This window comes from Salvelinus fontinalis, chromosome 23 (assembly GCF_029448725.1).
Source record: "Salvelinus fontinalis isolate EN_2023a chromosome 23, ASM2944872v1, whole genome shotgun sequence".
Lineage (NCBI taxonomy): Eukaryota > Metazoa > Chordata > Actinopteri > Salmoniformes > Salmonidae > Salvelinus > Salvelinus fontinalis.
In genome coordinates this window covers 38,042,212-38,059,540 of record NC_074687.1, presented here as the reverse complement: position 1 = coordinate 38,059,540, position 17,329 = coordinate 38,042,212, and the positions used below count along the sequence as shown (strand labels likewise).

At 42.2% G+C, this 17,329-nt stretch overlaps 2 protein-coding genes across 5 annotated transcripts in view; both read left to right on the top strand.

The window, feature by feature from the left end:
* LOC129821265 (mitogen-activated protein kinase kinase kinase 20-like) overlaps window positions 1-13,023 on the top strand; it is a 47,801-nt gene extending 34,778 nt beyond the window's left edge. Inside the window, exons 11-20 of one of the 4 annotated variants that reach the window (XM_055878735.1) lie at window positions 1,781-1,916; window positions 7,753-7,797; window positions 7,910-7,940; window positions 8,027-8,163; window positions 8,308-8,370; window positions 8,461-8,556; window positions 10,588-10,704; window positions 10,983-11,057; window positions 11,317-11,470; window positions 11,614-13,023. In XM_055878735.1, coding sequence (XP_055734710.1) covers window positions 1,781-1,916; window positions 7,753-7,797; window positions 7,910-7,940; window positions 8,027-8,163; window positions 8,308-8,370; window positions 8,461-8,556; window positions 10,588-10,704; window positions 10,983-11,057; window positions 11,317-11,470; window positions 11,614-12,320 — 1,561 coding nt within the window. In that variant the 3' untranslated portion in view covers window positions 12,321-13,023. Of the gene's footprint in view, window positions 1-1,780; window positions 1,917-2,965; window positions 4,759-7,752; window positions 7,798-7,909; window positions 7,941-8,023; window positions 8,164-8,307; window positions 8,371-8,460; window positions 8,557-10,587; window positions 10,705-10,982; window positions 11,058-11,316; window positions 11,471-11,613 lie in introns of those variants that run through there. The other 3 variants (XM_055878734.1, XM_055878738.1, XM_055878736.1) reach the window with 3 other exon arrangements.
* A 114-nt stretch (window positions 13,024-13,137) lies between these two features.
* Window positions 13,138-16,989, top strand: LOC129821266 (cell division cycle-associated protein 7-like). Its single transcript, XM_055878739.1, has 10 exons — window positions 13,138-13,253; window positions 14,120-14,254; window positions 14,371-14,490; window positions 14,600-14,809; window positions 14,902-14,976; window positions 15,116-15,304; window positions 15,497-15,631; window positions 15,729-15,878; window positions 15,989-16,125; window positions 16,220-16,989. Exons 1-10 carry the CDS (start codon window positions 13,233-13,235, stop codon window positions 16,248-16,250), a joined length of 1,203 nt encoding a protein of 400 aa, XP_055734714.1. The 5' UTR covers window positions 13,138-13,232; the 3' UTR covers window positions 16,251-16,989.
* The last annotated feature ends 340 nt before the right edge of the window (window positions 16,990-17,329 follow it).

Sequence of the window (17,329 nt, the reverse complement as noted above, 5' to 3'; positions counted from 1 at the left end):
TGTAATGATCATGCTGTTTAATAAGCTTCTTGAAATGCCACACCTGTCAGGTGGATGGATTGTCTTGGCAAAGGAGAAATGCTCACTAACATGGATGTAAACAAATTTCTGCATAAAATTCTATAGAAATAAGCTTTTTGTGCGTATGCAACATTTCTGGGATCATTTCTGGCAACATGTAAAGTGTTGGTCCCATGTTTCATGAGCTGAAATAAAGGATGTCAGCTCATGAAACATGGGACCAACACTTTACATGTTGCGTTTTATATTTTTGTTCAGTGTATATTATTGATATTAAAATATAGGTTGTGATAGCTCTAGGCCTAATTGATATTTTCATTCATTTGCCCAGTAGGCTAGTGCAATTTTGGTTTCATGTATGAAAATAGACACAATTGAACAACTTGCTATTTAGAGCATTTGCCCAAAATACATGTCCTGTTTTTGCCTTCGAAAACAATAACAATTGTAGGCAACAACAAATGTGCATTTTCATGAAGTGACAGAATGCTAATATTCAGATAATGCAAATCATGAATGATTACTTAGGCCTACATCATCATCTTCAGCCTTCATCCATAATCCCTACCTGTCTCTGATATAATGCATTTCCACCTCTCAGTCTAGTTTGTCCATCTTCCTGAATTAAAATGGGATATTCTAACAGATCAATCTTGCTTGCAAAACGTCATTAAGTATTGCTAAGTTATTTAGCCATAGTCCGTGCTTGACTTGGGCAGGAGCTCACTGGAGCTGAGTACCAACGTCTATGTTTCTACTGCTAGAGGTCTTGCACATCTTATAGAATATTAGCTAAAAAATACTGTGGAGCTCCTAAACAGTACCGGCACATATTTCATTCCACGTCAAGTACTGGCTATAGTGTAGCTGTAGGGCTGTTTTTTGTTGTTGACAGAATGAGCAGTCAGATATCGCAACTGTTTTGTAGGCAACACAATAATATCAGAAGGAGACAAAAATGGCCCGGGGAAACTTTTTTGCGGGCCGCCCCCTCGTTGGCTGTATTAATATTTCGGAGCCGCCTTGTTGACACAAAACGTTTCAATATTCTCTGAACAGCCTTGTTGACACAAAACGTTTCAATAGTCACATAATATTTCCCTTCCCTGGTGAATAATGCAGACAAGCAAATGCAAAAACTAGCTTAGGCAATCATAAGGAAATTTGACTACACGAAACGCATAGGTTTGCCAAAGTGACAGTTAAAGGGGCCTTAGCTGTAGATTTTCATTTTGTAATTCTTTGAACGAGTTTGTTTGTCTTCATGCGTCCTTGTCGATTGTAAGTAAGTAATTTGATGTAGACCTATGCCTTTCATTTCAATGCGTGTGTATGATTTATCTGGCATAGTTTGCATCCGCGGTCAGCTGTTTTATGCACTAGTTACTTTCACATTGACGTCTGCATTTGAAGTCGGCCTGGTTGTGACTTCATAGCGTGTATTATGCATCTATTTCATGTTGTACTGTATGCGCCGTTCCACAAATAAATTAGTCAATTAATGATGAGTTGGACTTGAGTAGTGGTTGACATTGTACACGCCGTTCCACAGACCTTTAAAACTAATATTGCGGATAATAATTCATTGCTGGGGTCATTTTGTTTTTGCTGTTCTCCAAATAGCATTTGAGAGTTTTTAAATTCTGTAGAAATGCAGCAAATGAGCTTCAACTTCGTACACCCCACCTCACTTTGCCATACCCTATGTTTAACTAAACTGACGCCACTGAAACGCATCCCTATGTTGTCTGTGCTGTAGCTGTGAGATCGAGGCCACACTCGAGAGACTGAAGAAGTTGGAGAGGGATCTGAGCAGCAAAGAGCAGGAACTGAAGGAGAGAGAACGTCGCCTGAAGATGTGGGAGCGCAAGCTCATCGAGCAGTCCAACACCCCGGTAAGTTCCTCAGGAGCCAATACCCACTGCACCCCACACCCTCAGCACAACCCCCACACACTGTCTAGTCCCTGAACATGAACAGCACCCCAGTTTAGCACCACCTTCACTGTGTTGGTCCATGTGTCACGGCCTATGTTCTTGGCCACATTGTCAAAGGGGAAGCAAAAAATTCAGTTTACTTCAGACCGATGTCTGTCTGGAATGGAGGGAAAATATATAAATAAGGCTCTTGCTAGGCTCAATGAGTCTCACCGATGGGCTGTTGTGTTGAGTAGAGGTATTAGCTCATCATGCTACTCTGTGTGGGACTATGTCACTGAGCTCCCATTGGCCATCAGTGATAATTATAGATCAGTGTGATTGTAACGTTGGTAATGCCAATGTTGTCACGCTGATATAGGAGTCTTCGCTGCTTGTGTGTATTTGCCTATACTACCTTTTCTATGTGAAGCTTTCAAAGGGACACCCCACTCGGCCTTGGCCTCCTGTTTCTGTTGTTGCTTTGGCATGCAACACATTTAACCTAAATATTACCTTTCTAGTTGGTTGGATTTGTTTTCCGCACTTCCACATTGTAGCACTAATACTTTGTTTTGTCCATTGTATGATTGCGTTATACAGCCATGCATTGGGAATGTCTTACAGTGCTTTGCCTTGGTATCAATTTGACATTTAGTTTAAATTGATACATGCACTGATGTATTGGGTAAGAATCAGTACCGTCATCCTGAGAGATGTTACCATGTTAGCTATCTCTTTATTCTTTGTTTTCTCCCTTTCTCCTACCTTAATCTGTCCTGTAGACTCCAATCGTTTCAGTCCAGCCTTCTCTGATAATCCAATTTACTATATCTCTCAACTCTACTCTTCTAGTGTTTGACAGTCACCTTTTTATAATGGGTATTAAAAAAATCAGTTAATCATTTGTCTTGGTGTACAGTGTGTGGTCTAAGACTGATTTCCTTCCCGTCCTCTTTTCCTCCCTCTTCTTCCCTTCCTATCCTTTCTCCCCCATCTTTCCCTCTCTGCTGTTCCTACCCGTGGAGGCTCAGATTAGCACTGAGTCGTTCTATGAGTCTAAGACGGAGGAGTCGAACAGTTCGGAGATGACGTGTCAGATCACATCCTCCAGTAACGGGGAGGTGGAGGGGATGAGTCTGCAGGCCATGATGAAGGGCTTTGGGGACATGTTTGCCTTGGACATGGGGGGCCCCGTCCTGCACTCTGGCATGCAGGGCAACATGCTGGCCAAGCAGAACTCTTCCAAGTCCCGCAGTGTCAGAGAGGGCCGCAAAATCAACATGGCCTTGGGGATGTCAGACGACAGTGATTAGAGCAACCTGATTGGTAGCATCCGTAAAATCTGTCAATCAATCACTTTGGCCTGTGTCTAAACTGTGGTCTTGCAGCAAGCTCCCATGCATATTCCTTTTCACATTACTGGTGTTATGGACGCCATCTTCGTACATTAGATCATTCATTACTAATAGCTTTTTATTCCTTGACTGTTTTTTTGTTGTTAGAACAATCCATTTTCTTTTGCACACGTTTTTTTGAAAAACAATAAAGCATATCCAAAGATACAATACTTGTTGCAGCACAGAGATGTTCTTCTCGCCGTATGAACACAATGTATTAGAAACCTTCCTCCTACATGGCTCACATGGATGTCATTAATGCCTAATGTACTGGATGTATAGTGCCATGCTGTAAAGAGTCATGTGAGCAACTTGCATTGAGGAGGCAAAGCTTTTATGACATTTTGCCGACATTAAGATTGGCCAATTTGTTCTGAATGTGGTGGAGTGCAGTTGCTCTGATTGAGTCTCTCACCAGGACGAGAAAGTACATGTTGTGTCCCTCAGCTGACCCTGACTCATGTCAGGCAGGAGAGAGAGAAAAAGTTTCCTGATAGCCATGTTAAACTACAGACTTCCTGTGCCCTTTTTCTGTATATACACAGTGTTTGGAATATTTGGATTTCAGGCCCGCATACCATGGCTTATTGGTGTAAAGTGCACTACAGGGGTTTGTGTAGTCTCGCTTTGTGTGCTGGTTGACAGCTGCATGTTATAGATGCATATAATCAGGATGTTTGTGAGGAGTACCATAGACCTTAGACTACAACACCTTGACAGGGGTAAGTTCTCCTAGACAAAAGGCAACTATTAAGGACCTTTATTCCACTAACTCTGTTATTCAGTGGTAGGTTGGCCTTTCATTCAATTATTTAGGAAGTAATAACAGTATTTCTTTGGAGAGATGATATGAAATACTCTTTAGATGGCTTCTCTAAGCTAATGATTATCTATCAGCTAAACATGTTTGCATCTGCACCAACAGTTTTGACCACAGACCAAAGTGTGTTTAACAACCTTTTAACAACCCCCAAAGTGAGCCTGTTGAAGCTCACCTAACAAGTGCCATCCCCAAATGCCCTGTAAAGTCTGCTATTTATGGTCATATGGGACCTCATCTCTTCTAAACATATCCAATATGGAGGATATTTCTGTCTGACTCTGGCCCTGCAGGTTTCACCTATTTCTACTTAGTTGATGTATGTTTTTGTATTCTGTTGTGTAGTTATTAAACCTAGTCACTCCGAAACACATCCATTGACATAGACAATAACCAACCAGGACATCGAATACCCAGAGTTGCAATATGATCTATGCAAACTTCAGCACCTTGGATTAGTCCAATTCCTTGGATTATTCCGATAGTGTCTCTTTAATGGTGTACCATAACTCTAAAAGACCGTTTTTAGCTTTTTGATATGAACATATTTTGCTGCAACCTCTACTGTTCCTTGTTTTTCAATAAACATTTTCTCATTAAACTTCCTGCTTTGGTTCTTTACTCTCCCTGTTTTCTTGCATTTCCCTCTTCTTCGATGAGGTTTAACGCCGGTTGGCATCCAATGTTACATTACTGCCACCAACTAGACTGTAGTATAACTCCCTTTATACTTTGCTTGAAAAAGTAAAATATATTTAAAATACCCTACCATCTAACCCTACACTCATTAAAAACCAACCTCCCTACTCCACTATTTAAACTTTTCTAGTCCTACCTCAGGCCAACAGCCTGAAAGGACGGTACACTACAACTCGACAAACCCTTTAACCCTGTAACTCTTACTCTTACTGAAGCATATATCATATTTTGGCCTATCCCTCTGTACTGATACAGATCTACTACTCACACAAATCCTCTCAGGATCCCTCCCCCTTGACCCATCTTCCTCAACTTTCTTCACTGCCTCAGCATACGACACCCTCTGCTCTACTCTAACCCTGGTAACCTCAACCTGCCTCTCTTGCACCGGACATTTCTGATCCCTAGCCCCATGGGCACCCCTACAATCAACACATACAGCTTCTTTCCCCAATGCTACACATTCCTTTGTCTCATGCCCTTCTGCACACTTCTCACACCAAGGACCCTCCTACACACTGATGCCACATGCCCATAAGCTTGACACCTGTAACAACGTAACAACCTGTAACAAGCTTTTACGAGAACTGAAATATCCTAACATCACTTTGTTGGGCAGAGACTCAACATCAAAACTCTAAAGAACAGCCAATGACTCTTCTGTTTCACCACCCACGCCACCCTGTCTGCATTGCACCAAACGACGAGCATCACAAACACCGGGGATCTTACCCTTCAGTTGGTCAACCTTCACATTTACTGCTACCCCAGTAATCGCTCCTTTCAACGGGGCCCTTTTCTTGGGAGCAATTCAAGTCACATCTATTGTCACAATTAGTTTGGCGCGAAGCCTCTGCTCCCTCTGACCAGCAGAAACACAAACAATTATCACAAGACCACTTCGGGTTACCTTCACCGATTCCACAGTACCCAACACCTTTTTCACACACTGAAACCACAAATGGATCAGCCAAAAGGCAGGGGTCCCCTTCCTCCAAGAATGTCACTCCTACAGTCACAGACTTGTCTTTATCCTGACCATCAGTGCAAGCCTCAGGCTCCGAGGACTTCACCACACCTGCCACCTCCGATAATTCGCACTCACTCACTTCCATTTCTCCTCCTGTCTTCAATCTGGCATAGGTCTCACACTGCTTACACTTTCTGCCATTCTTTGACAAACCATCTCCCTTTTTTCCAAAGTGTTTACCTGACTCAAGCTCACCATCTTCCTCTGTCGCTCTCTTCGACCTCCTCTGCCTCTCTTTTTCCCTCCATTCCTCCTCCGTATATGTATCGTTATGGTAATATTGTACTTCTAACATTCATCTCATTCTTGCCCTCTTAAGGGACGCCATTTTCCCACTATCATTCTCAACCTTTGTCTTCTCACATTTCCTCTTGGTTTTCCCATTTTTTTTTACCTTGAATCTAACAACTAATTCAATAACGTTACAATAACGTCACAACAAAGGTTTGTTAGCCACAAAATTCCAAATGTGGCCAAGAAAATAAGATAAACATTTTGTGCTGGGAGAAAATGAACAAAATGTGACTGGTGTTAGAAATATAACTTCAGATGAGTTCTGGAATAACTATGTTTTAACATGTAAGACCTGAAATCAGTCATATTACATTAATTGATTTGCATTAGACCCATGTTCACACTAGTCCTCAAGGCTTCAAAAAAAGATATAGTCAATGGTGGGATTTCTATCATTAGCTAACTGGGCACCACTCATACTTGGCGCAGAACATCAATTTGTATTGTATATGTTACACTTACTGACAACGCCTGCTTAATTGCACCTGCGGGGATTGACAAAGTCGTGTTGAATTTGTGGTGTAACCACTAGCCAACAGGTTTCCAATGCTTATCCGCCTCTATAGTGTAATCAACTTGCTACAGTATACTCCCATTCCACATGGGGGCAGAGTTGTGTGAACTACTGAACTCCTCTTCCCTGCCAAAGGAATCCCAAAGGCTGAGCAATTTCTACTGATGCCCCCCCCCCCCATCCTTCCCCTCCTGTCATCAATTAAGATCTGTTTCCGTTTGTCAACAGCATGCTTAGGATTTTATTAAACGATTTGAAGTAATTTGTGAAATACAATATGGCTCCTGTAATCTTGATATTATGTCACTTTAATTAGGCAAAATCTGTAATGGAACTGTGGCAGTAGGGTAGGGGTGGTGTTTTTTTATGTGATTACTTCCGAACCATACCACTGGAGTAGACGCAAAATGCAGCTGGGGGTGAGGGACTTTAGAAGGAGGCTGCAAAGAAGTGTATCGCGCTAATTCTAAAACGGCCCTCTTTGAATGCGATTTGTTGAGATTGCCATTCATCTCAGGCTCTGGGCTGTTATACGATTCCGTGGGAAGCAAATAGAGAATGCTCCGATTAGTAATTAATTTAGTCATCTTCCCCTCAATTCTCCCGGTGCATAGCAGCCTCGTGATCATAATGATGAAATTTGTATTTTGTCTGGCTACTTTCTGCCTGTTTACACTTAATGAACAGTAAATGATTTATCATTAAAATGCATCATGAAAGACCAGTCAGATGGGCATTGGACATATTTTAGTTTGATTTAGACATTTAGGACCCAGTAATCTTGATTGCAGAACAATAGCTGCAAAAACCATTGCTATAAGACATGATAAACATGTCTTGGAATGAAGTAAGCCTATATATAATGTATACTGTATGTAATGCACCGATGTTCAGAATTATTTACTTGTACACATGAATGCTAAATGCAAGATCTGTGTTGGAGTCCAAACATAAAGAATAGGCAGCATTTCTTTCTTTGAGCTGTACACATTTGTGTTACGTGACCATTAGAGCAGTATTCCCTAGTACTAATTCAGTTTTGTATTTTTTTCACGCAGCTCCTTCCCAACCTTCATATTCATTCCTGGACAGAGGAACATGTGGTCAGTATCAACACATATCAATCGATTACTTATTTTGTTTAATTAACCATTAATAACCATTCTGCCTCCATTGATTATGAATAGTAATGCTTTTCCAATTCCATCCCCACAGTACTTTTGGATGGAGCAGATATTTGGGGCGGGTATGTTCAAAGTCACCATATGAATAAACCCATCATTTTGGCGTGTATGTGTTTTAATTTGCATTTGTTTTCCGTGTTCTCAGAAGAGGGGGCATATGACATGCAGCTGTATGGTGACCTGTTTAAGGAAAACCACATCACTGGCAAGAGGCTGCTGCTGCTCACGGAAACAGACATGCGAGACCTGGGGGTCAGGTCCAAAGGTCACATCATGCACCTCAAGGTACCATATTACCTTTCAAACTAGCATGAACTAGCCAGCCATTTCACAATGTGTCCATATGGTATAATTATTGAAATTGAGCAATATGCTCATACAAATTATTTTGACGTTTGAAGTCTATGTATAACATGCTTTCTCCAACAGAGTGAAATTGAGAAGCTGACCAATGACTACATTGGGCTCTTCCACTTCCCTCCACTAATGAAGGTACTGTATGTCCTTTCTCTTTAATGTTAAGAAATGGTTGGCATTGTTTACTGTTACAATATGTTCAGTCTGGAAATCTCTGTTCTACAGGATGAGTGGGCAGAGGAGGAGGAGGAGGAGACGAGGAAGATCGTTAATCTGGAGCTAGTGTTTGGGTACCACTGGAAAGCAGGAACAGGTCACTCAGTAGGTTTTCAATGGACACTGACATATTCAATGACAAATAACCAAGATGTCTTGGTACTTTTTTTAGATATTTTGTCCCTGCATTTTCAAATGTATCTGTAAAATAATTTAGTCTCAGTTCTGGTTTGGTTCAAATGCATATAATCAAAGCAAACTTGTTGTCAGATAAGATTGAAACTGGTATGTCAAGATGGAAATGGTCATCTTCGAGATGCTGTTTCTCGAGGTAAAGATGCCCATATGTTCCCCATCAAACTCAAGCAAACACTGACCACTGTTTCACTGAGCTTGCTTTGCCTTCAAGACATATCCTTACAAGAGAAACAGATTAATAAATATTTCATATAAAGCCATGCATCCCATCCACCCCCACTTGCTCATCGTCCTTTGTTAGGGTCTCAAACGCTGGAGAGAGGCTGCTTCTCCACTTGCTTTTTGAATTCCATAAAAAATAGCCCATTTAGCCAGAAGTCATTTTCTTTTTAAAAGGCAAATGTTATTTAATCTTTCAGCTGTTCATTGTCCCATCATAAATAGTCCCCTTTCAGTGAGTTCGGCGGGGCTGAAACGAGCCTGCTAATTGCCTCCCATTTCTTCTGACATGTGGTGCTTTAGTGGGTAGAAAACACAGCAGGGAGAAGGAAACAGGAGGCTGAGAAAATGAGAGCTAATTATTTTCCCCCTGCCTAGTGTCAGGTTCTGTGTCAGCCTTGTTTTTACAAACTGGAAGGTTTTTTTGCACTAAATAAAACAAACCCGCACTGCGTTTTTTTCCCGCCTCTCTTTGCTGGCGGTGTCATAGTAGCAGCTGCACTTCTCAAAGACAAAATGAGGGCCTGCGATTGTGCGGCCACCATCTGACAACCACTGAGGGTCCCCTACTAATGAGGATATCACCGTGCAGCCAAGAGAAAGGTGCTGAATTATGTATGAGTTGTCATTAGAGCAGACGCACTCCGGTCTTGGGCATCATTATCAGACATTGTTTCTGCTGGAGTGATTAGACCAGCGTGGACCTGGGGGCCCTGGTGCGACTGGCCAGGGCCGACACAGGGCCACTGCCTGGTGTGTCTCGGAGCCAGAGCCTTCCTCACACTTGCTCCCCCTTTGAGCCCCGGCCAGTCCCTGGGGACGGTGCAGGAGTGGGCTGAGGCTCCTCAGACGAGTGTGTTAGTGGCACTTCTTTGATGTCTTCTTCTGTGATCCTCCACACAATAGATTGGTCCACACCGTGAACCCTGTGTGGTTAAGCAGTGACCTGTGGCTTCATGGCTGGCTTTTGGGGATGGCAAAATCATTACTGCTTTGTCAGCATGCAATATTCAGAAGGAGTATGGCGTTGGGGTTTGCTCAGATTTGTATTTCCTAGTGAGGATTTGATCCATGTGTCCATTGAGCAGAAAATATTGAAATACTGAGTTGATTTTCAGCTAACTGGAATAACATTAGCATTACACTGTATTTTTTCACAAAAAATAGCACCATGTGTCAAGATTCTGCAAACCATATCCACTACAGGAAATAATACTAGATATCCACCATAGCAACTTATGTTTACCCCTGAAGTAAAATAAATGTCTTTGCAAGCATAGGTTGTTAATATTCTCATTATTATTATTAATGTTTGACCACTTGTTATGTCATCCTTCATGCTATGATAATTCAATAGACATGCTATCCTCTGATTCTGAGAGCACATCAGTGTGGGGAAAGCACTCAATCTTCAAACATTTTGTCTTAAGTGAACGCAACTCACACTGGATACTAGGTGAAAGCAGAATTCAAATCTAAAAGTACAACATAACTTGTGCTTCTGTCAAATTTGATCAGAATTTCATATACATTCACATTACAGAAATGTTCAGTTCTAAGGAATTACCTCTAGGCTGTGCTGTTGGTTTAGGAAAAAATGAAGTTAGAACTGCTGTCATTTGAGAACCTATTTTATATTTTTTTGCAGAAAGCAACATAGTTTGGAACCAGCCAGGGATAAATAAATATACTGTAAGACCTACAATCTCTCTTTTTTAGGACTGCAAATGGAAAATGTACATGGAACTTGATGGAGATGAAGTTGCAATAACGTACATCAAGGATGTAACCTTTGATGCCAACAGACAGGATGTGGATGTCCTGAAGATGACCAAGGTGTGATCATAAGCATTACGCCATGCCATGTGCTGAAAGGGCATCCGGACTTAAAATCAACAGTCACTTGTCCTTTACATTTCTTTGTTGACGGTTTTTATGACCATTGAAGGAGCGTACCCTTTTGCTAAATGTTATGACATTTAAAGTCCCTCTTTGTATCTCCAGATAAATGTAATTATTCCTTGAATTGATGTCATTGCAGTGTTGAAGATACACAGTGCTAGCTAGCTTATGCATGATGATTAATTACCATTTATCAAACAATTTCCTTGCAGCCCCCATTTGTGATGGACAAATGGGTAGTTGGACTACGGGACAATCAGGTTGTTGACTGCATTGTTAATTATGAGGTGAGTCATTCAAAACATATCCTATAGGGAGACAGTCCTACAATGACCTAACCATTGCACTACATAGGCCTACACTACACCACCTTTAGGCTAGTCATTACCAATAATAAGAATTATACAGTAAAATGTAGGTTCACAGTGTACTGTATGGTACGTCTTAAAAAAATGAAATACATTGTGAATTTAATTTGACGTGTAAATGGGATCTGATGTTTAAAATCGCCTACAGTGATTGTTGTGTCTCTACACTTGCCACTAGAATGATGTGAGATCACCAAGGTCTACGAGATATAGCCATGCAGTGATGTGGAACCCCACCGGTGGACGAGATGAGATCAAGACTGTGGAGCTGCTGATAGAAACAACCCAGTTGAACATAGAAGGGAACCCCAGAAGCAGATCAGATTCAAAAGGTCAACTTTCTTTTCTATTGTGCTTTGGATACAGATTTCATTGACACGTGGTGCATTTAAAGCTGTCTTAAATACAGAATGAACAAATGTATGAGCACTTCTATTTAACCAATCCTAACAGTGGATGTTCTTTCTTGTTCCAGATGTGGATCCCAGATGGATGTACAACCTGAGACAGAGGCAGCTGAAGAACCAGTCAGCAGCAGAGCAGCATGGTGCCCGGACCCCCACCGGTGGCTCAGAGACCTGCACCCTGTCTCAGTTCCTGTCTGTGTATGGAGACCAGGCCTCTTCCTACGCTGCAGCAGTGCGGAGGTCTCCCAACCGCAGCTCGCTCTCTCCCTGGTGCTCCCGCAGCTCATCCCCCACCACCGGCCTGTCCGCCATGCTCTCCCCTCTCTACCTGGGGTCAAAGGGCAGCAGCCCCTCCAGCACCACCTCAGAGAGCGCATTGGAGCGTGAACGACCGCTCAGTGCTGGGGCAGTGCAAGGTTACCGCAGGCACAGCAGCTACTTTAAAAACTCATTGACTGTGACAGGGGGCCACAACAGAGGTGCATGGTCCAATACAAGGGGCAACTACACACAGAATAAGTCTAGCAGAACCTCACAGCAAACAGGGAGGCCTCGGTCCCATAGTTACAGTGTAGTAGCTCAGAACCGGCCCAGGGTGATACCGGGCATATCACCAGCGGTGGAAAACCCCAGTACAGAGCAAGAGGGGGCTAAAGTCAGTGAGGGGGGATGGATCAAAGTGGAGCGCCAGAAAAGGTTACCGCGACAGGACAATAAACAGGTCAGAGGAAGACCGAAGAGAGGGGGTAGAGGTGGCTGTAGTGGTCGAAGCTGAGGATAATTTGCTGTTTGAAACTGTTTACATGTCTGAACAGACTGGACAGCAGGTTTACTTTGAACATTATCCTTCACACTACTTCATAAATATACATTTTAAAACGTTCTCTCTTGAGGAATCTTTTTAGGAGTCATTTGAGCTTGTGAGAATTGTGATTTAGGGAATGCACACAATTCAGTCTTTTAGGCTGAATTCTGAATTGCACTGTATGCACTCAAATATCTTTAATATTTAACATGTAAGCCTACATATAATTTGTAGTTGTATATGTGAACTGTTTTATATAAGGCTCTTGTAAATTGTATTGACTACATTGTTGTAATATTTCTATTTATGAGAGATAATTGTGCCTTTTATTACAATATAGAAAAGTTAATGTACGTATTGATGCTTAAAAATAGATGTTTTATATAGGTTCTAACTATATGTAGAGTAAAAAAAAAAGATAAACATACATGAAGTTCATATGATTCTCTCATTATCCAAGAACACGACCACCACACCTGGTGGCAAGGACGCGGGAGTTTTTCAATAAACCCGCCCCTTTATGCACAGTTCTCCGCTATGATTTCGCGCCAGGGCGTAGTACTTGAAAGGTTACACGTTGGTGGATCTGTATAATGCATAATATTTTCAAATATGTGTAAAACTAAAAATGTATTTCACCGCAGTATTTAAGAAATATATGTTTTATAATTTGTTGGGTCGCAGATTTGTGTGTTTTATTTTCCTTTTAGCTCGTATTTAAAAAATAGTTTATATACCTTTTAGGACACTTTCCCGGCGCGGGAAATTTCTCGGTTCCATCTGCAAGTCTGGAGGTGTTTCTCTGCATTCATTAAAGGACTGCAGAAACGTCTACACGAGTTTTGATTGACTTTCTTTGCAGAAAACTTTCAAGAAACCAAAATGCGTCCATCTCGCTCTAAGGTAAGGAATGTATAATTACATATTTATTTGAATAGCTATATCAAAAAGTTACAGGGTACTTCTAGATACCTGCAGAGAATGATAGCTACCTACAATTCTGCTGTGGTAAACTTGTAGCTAGCTAACGTTAACTCTTCTAGTTTCTTGCTCACATTTTAGTCAAGCTGTTGCATACTTCCCGTAAAAGCTACTGCAGACTGCCTGCAGTCTCATTGGAGTTGCAATGCAACCGTTACTTTGCCTTTGCTTCAAATCAAGTATCCTGCTTCGCTAACTAGCTACCATGTGTGCATCTAGACAATTTTTTTTTTTAATTAAGTAATGTTAACTAGTTATGTTTTTAATCAACCATTTCCGTGGCTACTAACTAGTTACACCACAGTTTTGGCTACTCAGATTCATATTTTACCCTGACAAGTTTTGTCATTTCAAATGTTGGTTGTATCCTAAATCAAAGTTAGTGAATCTTACTTGGCTACTGTAGCTAGCTAACTAACGTTACTCCTTTTTCTATAGCTAGCTTCAATGACCTTGTAAGATACATTTGTGTTAGCCGTGATATAGCTTTACATTAGCTAACTTACCTTGTGGTGTCCGGGAATTAATCTTGCAGTCACACCCGTACCACCATAGGTATTGCTGCTTCTCCCTGTCAAGGAGGGCAGCAGTGTGCAGACAGTTTCTAAAACCAATAGTACTCACTGTGTTTGTCTAGTACTCACTGTGTTTGTCTAGTACTCACTGTGTTTGTCTAGTACTCACTGTGTTTGTCTAGTACTCACTGTGTTTGTCTAGTACTCACTGTGTTTGTCTAGTACTCACTGTGTTTGTCTATTTTTCCTAACTTTTTCCGCCTGTCTCTCCAGCTCCAGCAGGCCCCCCAGCCTCCTTCCATCAGGATGAGTTTGCGGAGCTTCCGTAACGTGCCCATGGAGACATCCTCTTCCTCCTCAGATGACAGCTGTGATAGTTTTGGCTCTGACGGTGGCTTTGCCAACACGGTAAGCCAAATTGTTACATTACCATCCAGTTACAATTCATGTTTTACCATATTCACTCATTGAATGAGTTCGTTGTTAATTAATGAAACGGAATGTTGTGGTTTCACTTTGTGCAGAAAAGTAGCTTCAGAGGAGCTAAGAAGGTGGCGGAGAGAGCCAAGGTATTTGAGGCTAGCTCGGAGGAAGAGTCTCTCACTGGGTTCGAGAATGCTTTCAGCAGTGAAATGAGTGCCATGGTGATTATTTTTTATTTTTTTGGTCTTGATATTACCAGCTTAATTTTATTACACAATGGTGGCTACTATAAACAAAAACCTCTCAGAATGTTGCTCATATGCATTTCAGAGAGTGGACTCGGAGGAGTCATTGGGGCCTCGGAGGAAGGGCCGTCGGTCCCAGACCCTGAAGGTGGCCATGAAGTTCCCCACCAGGAGGGCCATCCAGAAGACTACTGCAGCAGAGCCATCTAAACAGCCCATAAAAGAGTCTGACTCCAAGGAGGGAGGCAACTTCATGGACAAGAGAGCGCTTAACATTAAGGAGAACAAAGCAATGGTAGGACGGGCTCATTCACAGGAGTCATTCTGGCAGTCGCCTGCTGAGTGACATCTGAGTGCTCATTTTTCTTTTTCAATTATTTTGTTTAGCTTGCAAAGCTGATGGCAGAACTCAACAAAATACCTGGCTTCCCCAGAAGAACATCCCTGCCTATGATGAATACGGTAAGTGGGACAAGATGGAGGATGAGGCTGTACTATAAAACGCATATCAGGAAACCGAAGATTTGACTATTGATGTGATGTCTAGCTACCGTGTTTTTTGGACTGTATTTGATTGGGTATGTTTTAATTTCCTCTCTAGCCTCGCCGTGCCCCCCGCCAGTCTCTGGGAGCCTCAGGACCCCATAGGAGGAACCCTGAACGCACCTCTCGGCCCCACACTCGCTCCCGCACCCTGGTGGACGGCCCCCCCAGCCCTGCTCCAGAGGAAGAGGAGGACAAGTTCAACCTGGTGCGCAGGAGTCGCTACTATGAGGAGGTGGATGAGGCGGTGAGTGGCACACCCATACCCTTGTTGACACTCATCGTCACCTGTTTGGTTGGTGACGATGAGTGTCAAGTAAAGTTAAATATTTTGATGTCTCCTGATCTGTCCGTTCAACAATAGTGAATCTGAACTCCAGGAGAATCTGAACTCCAGGAGTTGTCAGTTTGGTTGATATATTTGTGAATGTGTTTATAGAAGGCGCCCCATCAGCGCAACTACAACAGGGTGATAGCTATTCCTCATGTGGTGCGGCCTGTGGAGGACATCTCCCAGATGGAGCTGGATCTGATCGCCAACAACGTGCGGGAGAAGGTGTACAACAGCGCCACTGTAAGTTCCCATTCTCCTACAGTGGTTCTCAAACGCAAGGTTTCACATTCGTACTGCCATGTTCAGCAAATTCACCCCTCTGCTTTGCTTGACCTAGGGATCCACTTGCCACCAGTGCCGCCAGAAGACGATCGACACCAAGACCAACTGCCGTAACCCAGAGTGTGTGGGGGTGAGGGGTCAGTTCTGTGGCCCATGTCTCCGTAACCGCTACGGAGAGGAGGTCCGAGATGCCCTGCTGGATCCTGTAAGTACTGCACTGTTCTACTCCCGAGCCAACAAGAAACGCTGACTCATTCTTTGACTGTTGTGTTAAGAGACTGCAGCCTTGGTTGAACTCGCCTTGGTATGTTGCAGGAGTGGGAGTGTCCGACGTGCAGAGGGATCTGCAACTGTAGTTTCTGTAGAGCCAGAGAGGGTCGCTGTGCCACTGGAGTCCTGGTCTACCTGGCTAAATACCACGGCTATGACAACGCCCATGCCTACTTAAAAGGGTAAATGCTCTTTACGCTGAAGCATTTCAATCGTATAAGTACTGTGATTGGTACAGTGTTGGGAAGTCAAACATGGCTCTTTCTCTCTCTGCAGCCTTAAAAAGGAAATGGACGAGAGCCAGTAAACCACGGAGGGTGTCACCTGATTCTGGACCTGATTGACAGCGTTATGTTAAATATCTCTATTCCAAAATGCAAAACAGTTAATTATTCTATTGCTCCTGATTCTGTTTTTTTTTCTTACATTGTTTTAAATGTATAAAGTTTTACCATCACATTTACATTTACATTTAAGTCATTTAGCAGACACTCTTATCCAGAGCGACTTACAAATTGGTGCATTCACCTTATGACATCCAATTACGTGACATAATTTGATGAGTCTTCCTCACTGTTTATACTGTTATGATGAATATCTTCAATGTTTATAGTTATGTTTGCTTGTGATCTCACTTTTAAGCTGCAAGTTCTGATAAAACCAAAAATATTAAATGTGTAAAGGTTAGTTGGTCTCTACGGTAATTGTACTCAAGATTCATAAATTTTTCTGTAAGAAAATTTGCTTTTAACTTCAATAAGGCTTATCTGCTGTTTTAGTCTCAGCTGTTGGAAAGTAAAAAATGTTGTCACGGTTACTCTTGACTATTTAGTAGTTCGTCATTGTCCCACCATGCCCCTGAGGTGGAGGGCACAGTGAGCCATTGACCCCCCCCCCCCCCGGGCTGAGGGACTGTGTGATATCCTACAGTGCCTGGTTATATCCTTCATTAGATAACTGTCACTAATGGTGTGGAAACAATTAGCAGTGTCTAATGGGAATCTCATACCTGTAAATCAATTCTATTAAAGCACTTTCTCGCTCTGCTCTTTCTCTCCTTTCATTTTCCAGCTATGTTTTACAGTGCAAATAGTAATGTTCTCAGGTGTCACTCAAGTAGCAATGAAGTTATTGCCTCTATTTTCTGTTCAGTAGTGTGGTACCACACAGGAAATGTGAGGGAATCTTTGGTGGTTCATTGCTATTAAGCCTTTGAAAATGTACTACATTTAACCTGCACTGTTTCCAGTGAGCATGCTCTCATTGACACTTACTTACCTTTTAAATTTGTCAACACTTGAGTGTGTTTGGCAGAAGACTTTCTCTTATTACAGGAGTAGCTACTCTAATTCAGAGTGCGCTGCTTTGTTCTCTTTTTGGAAAACA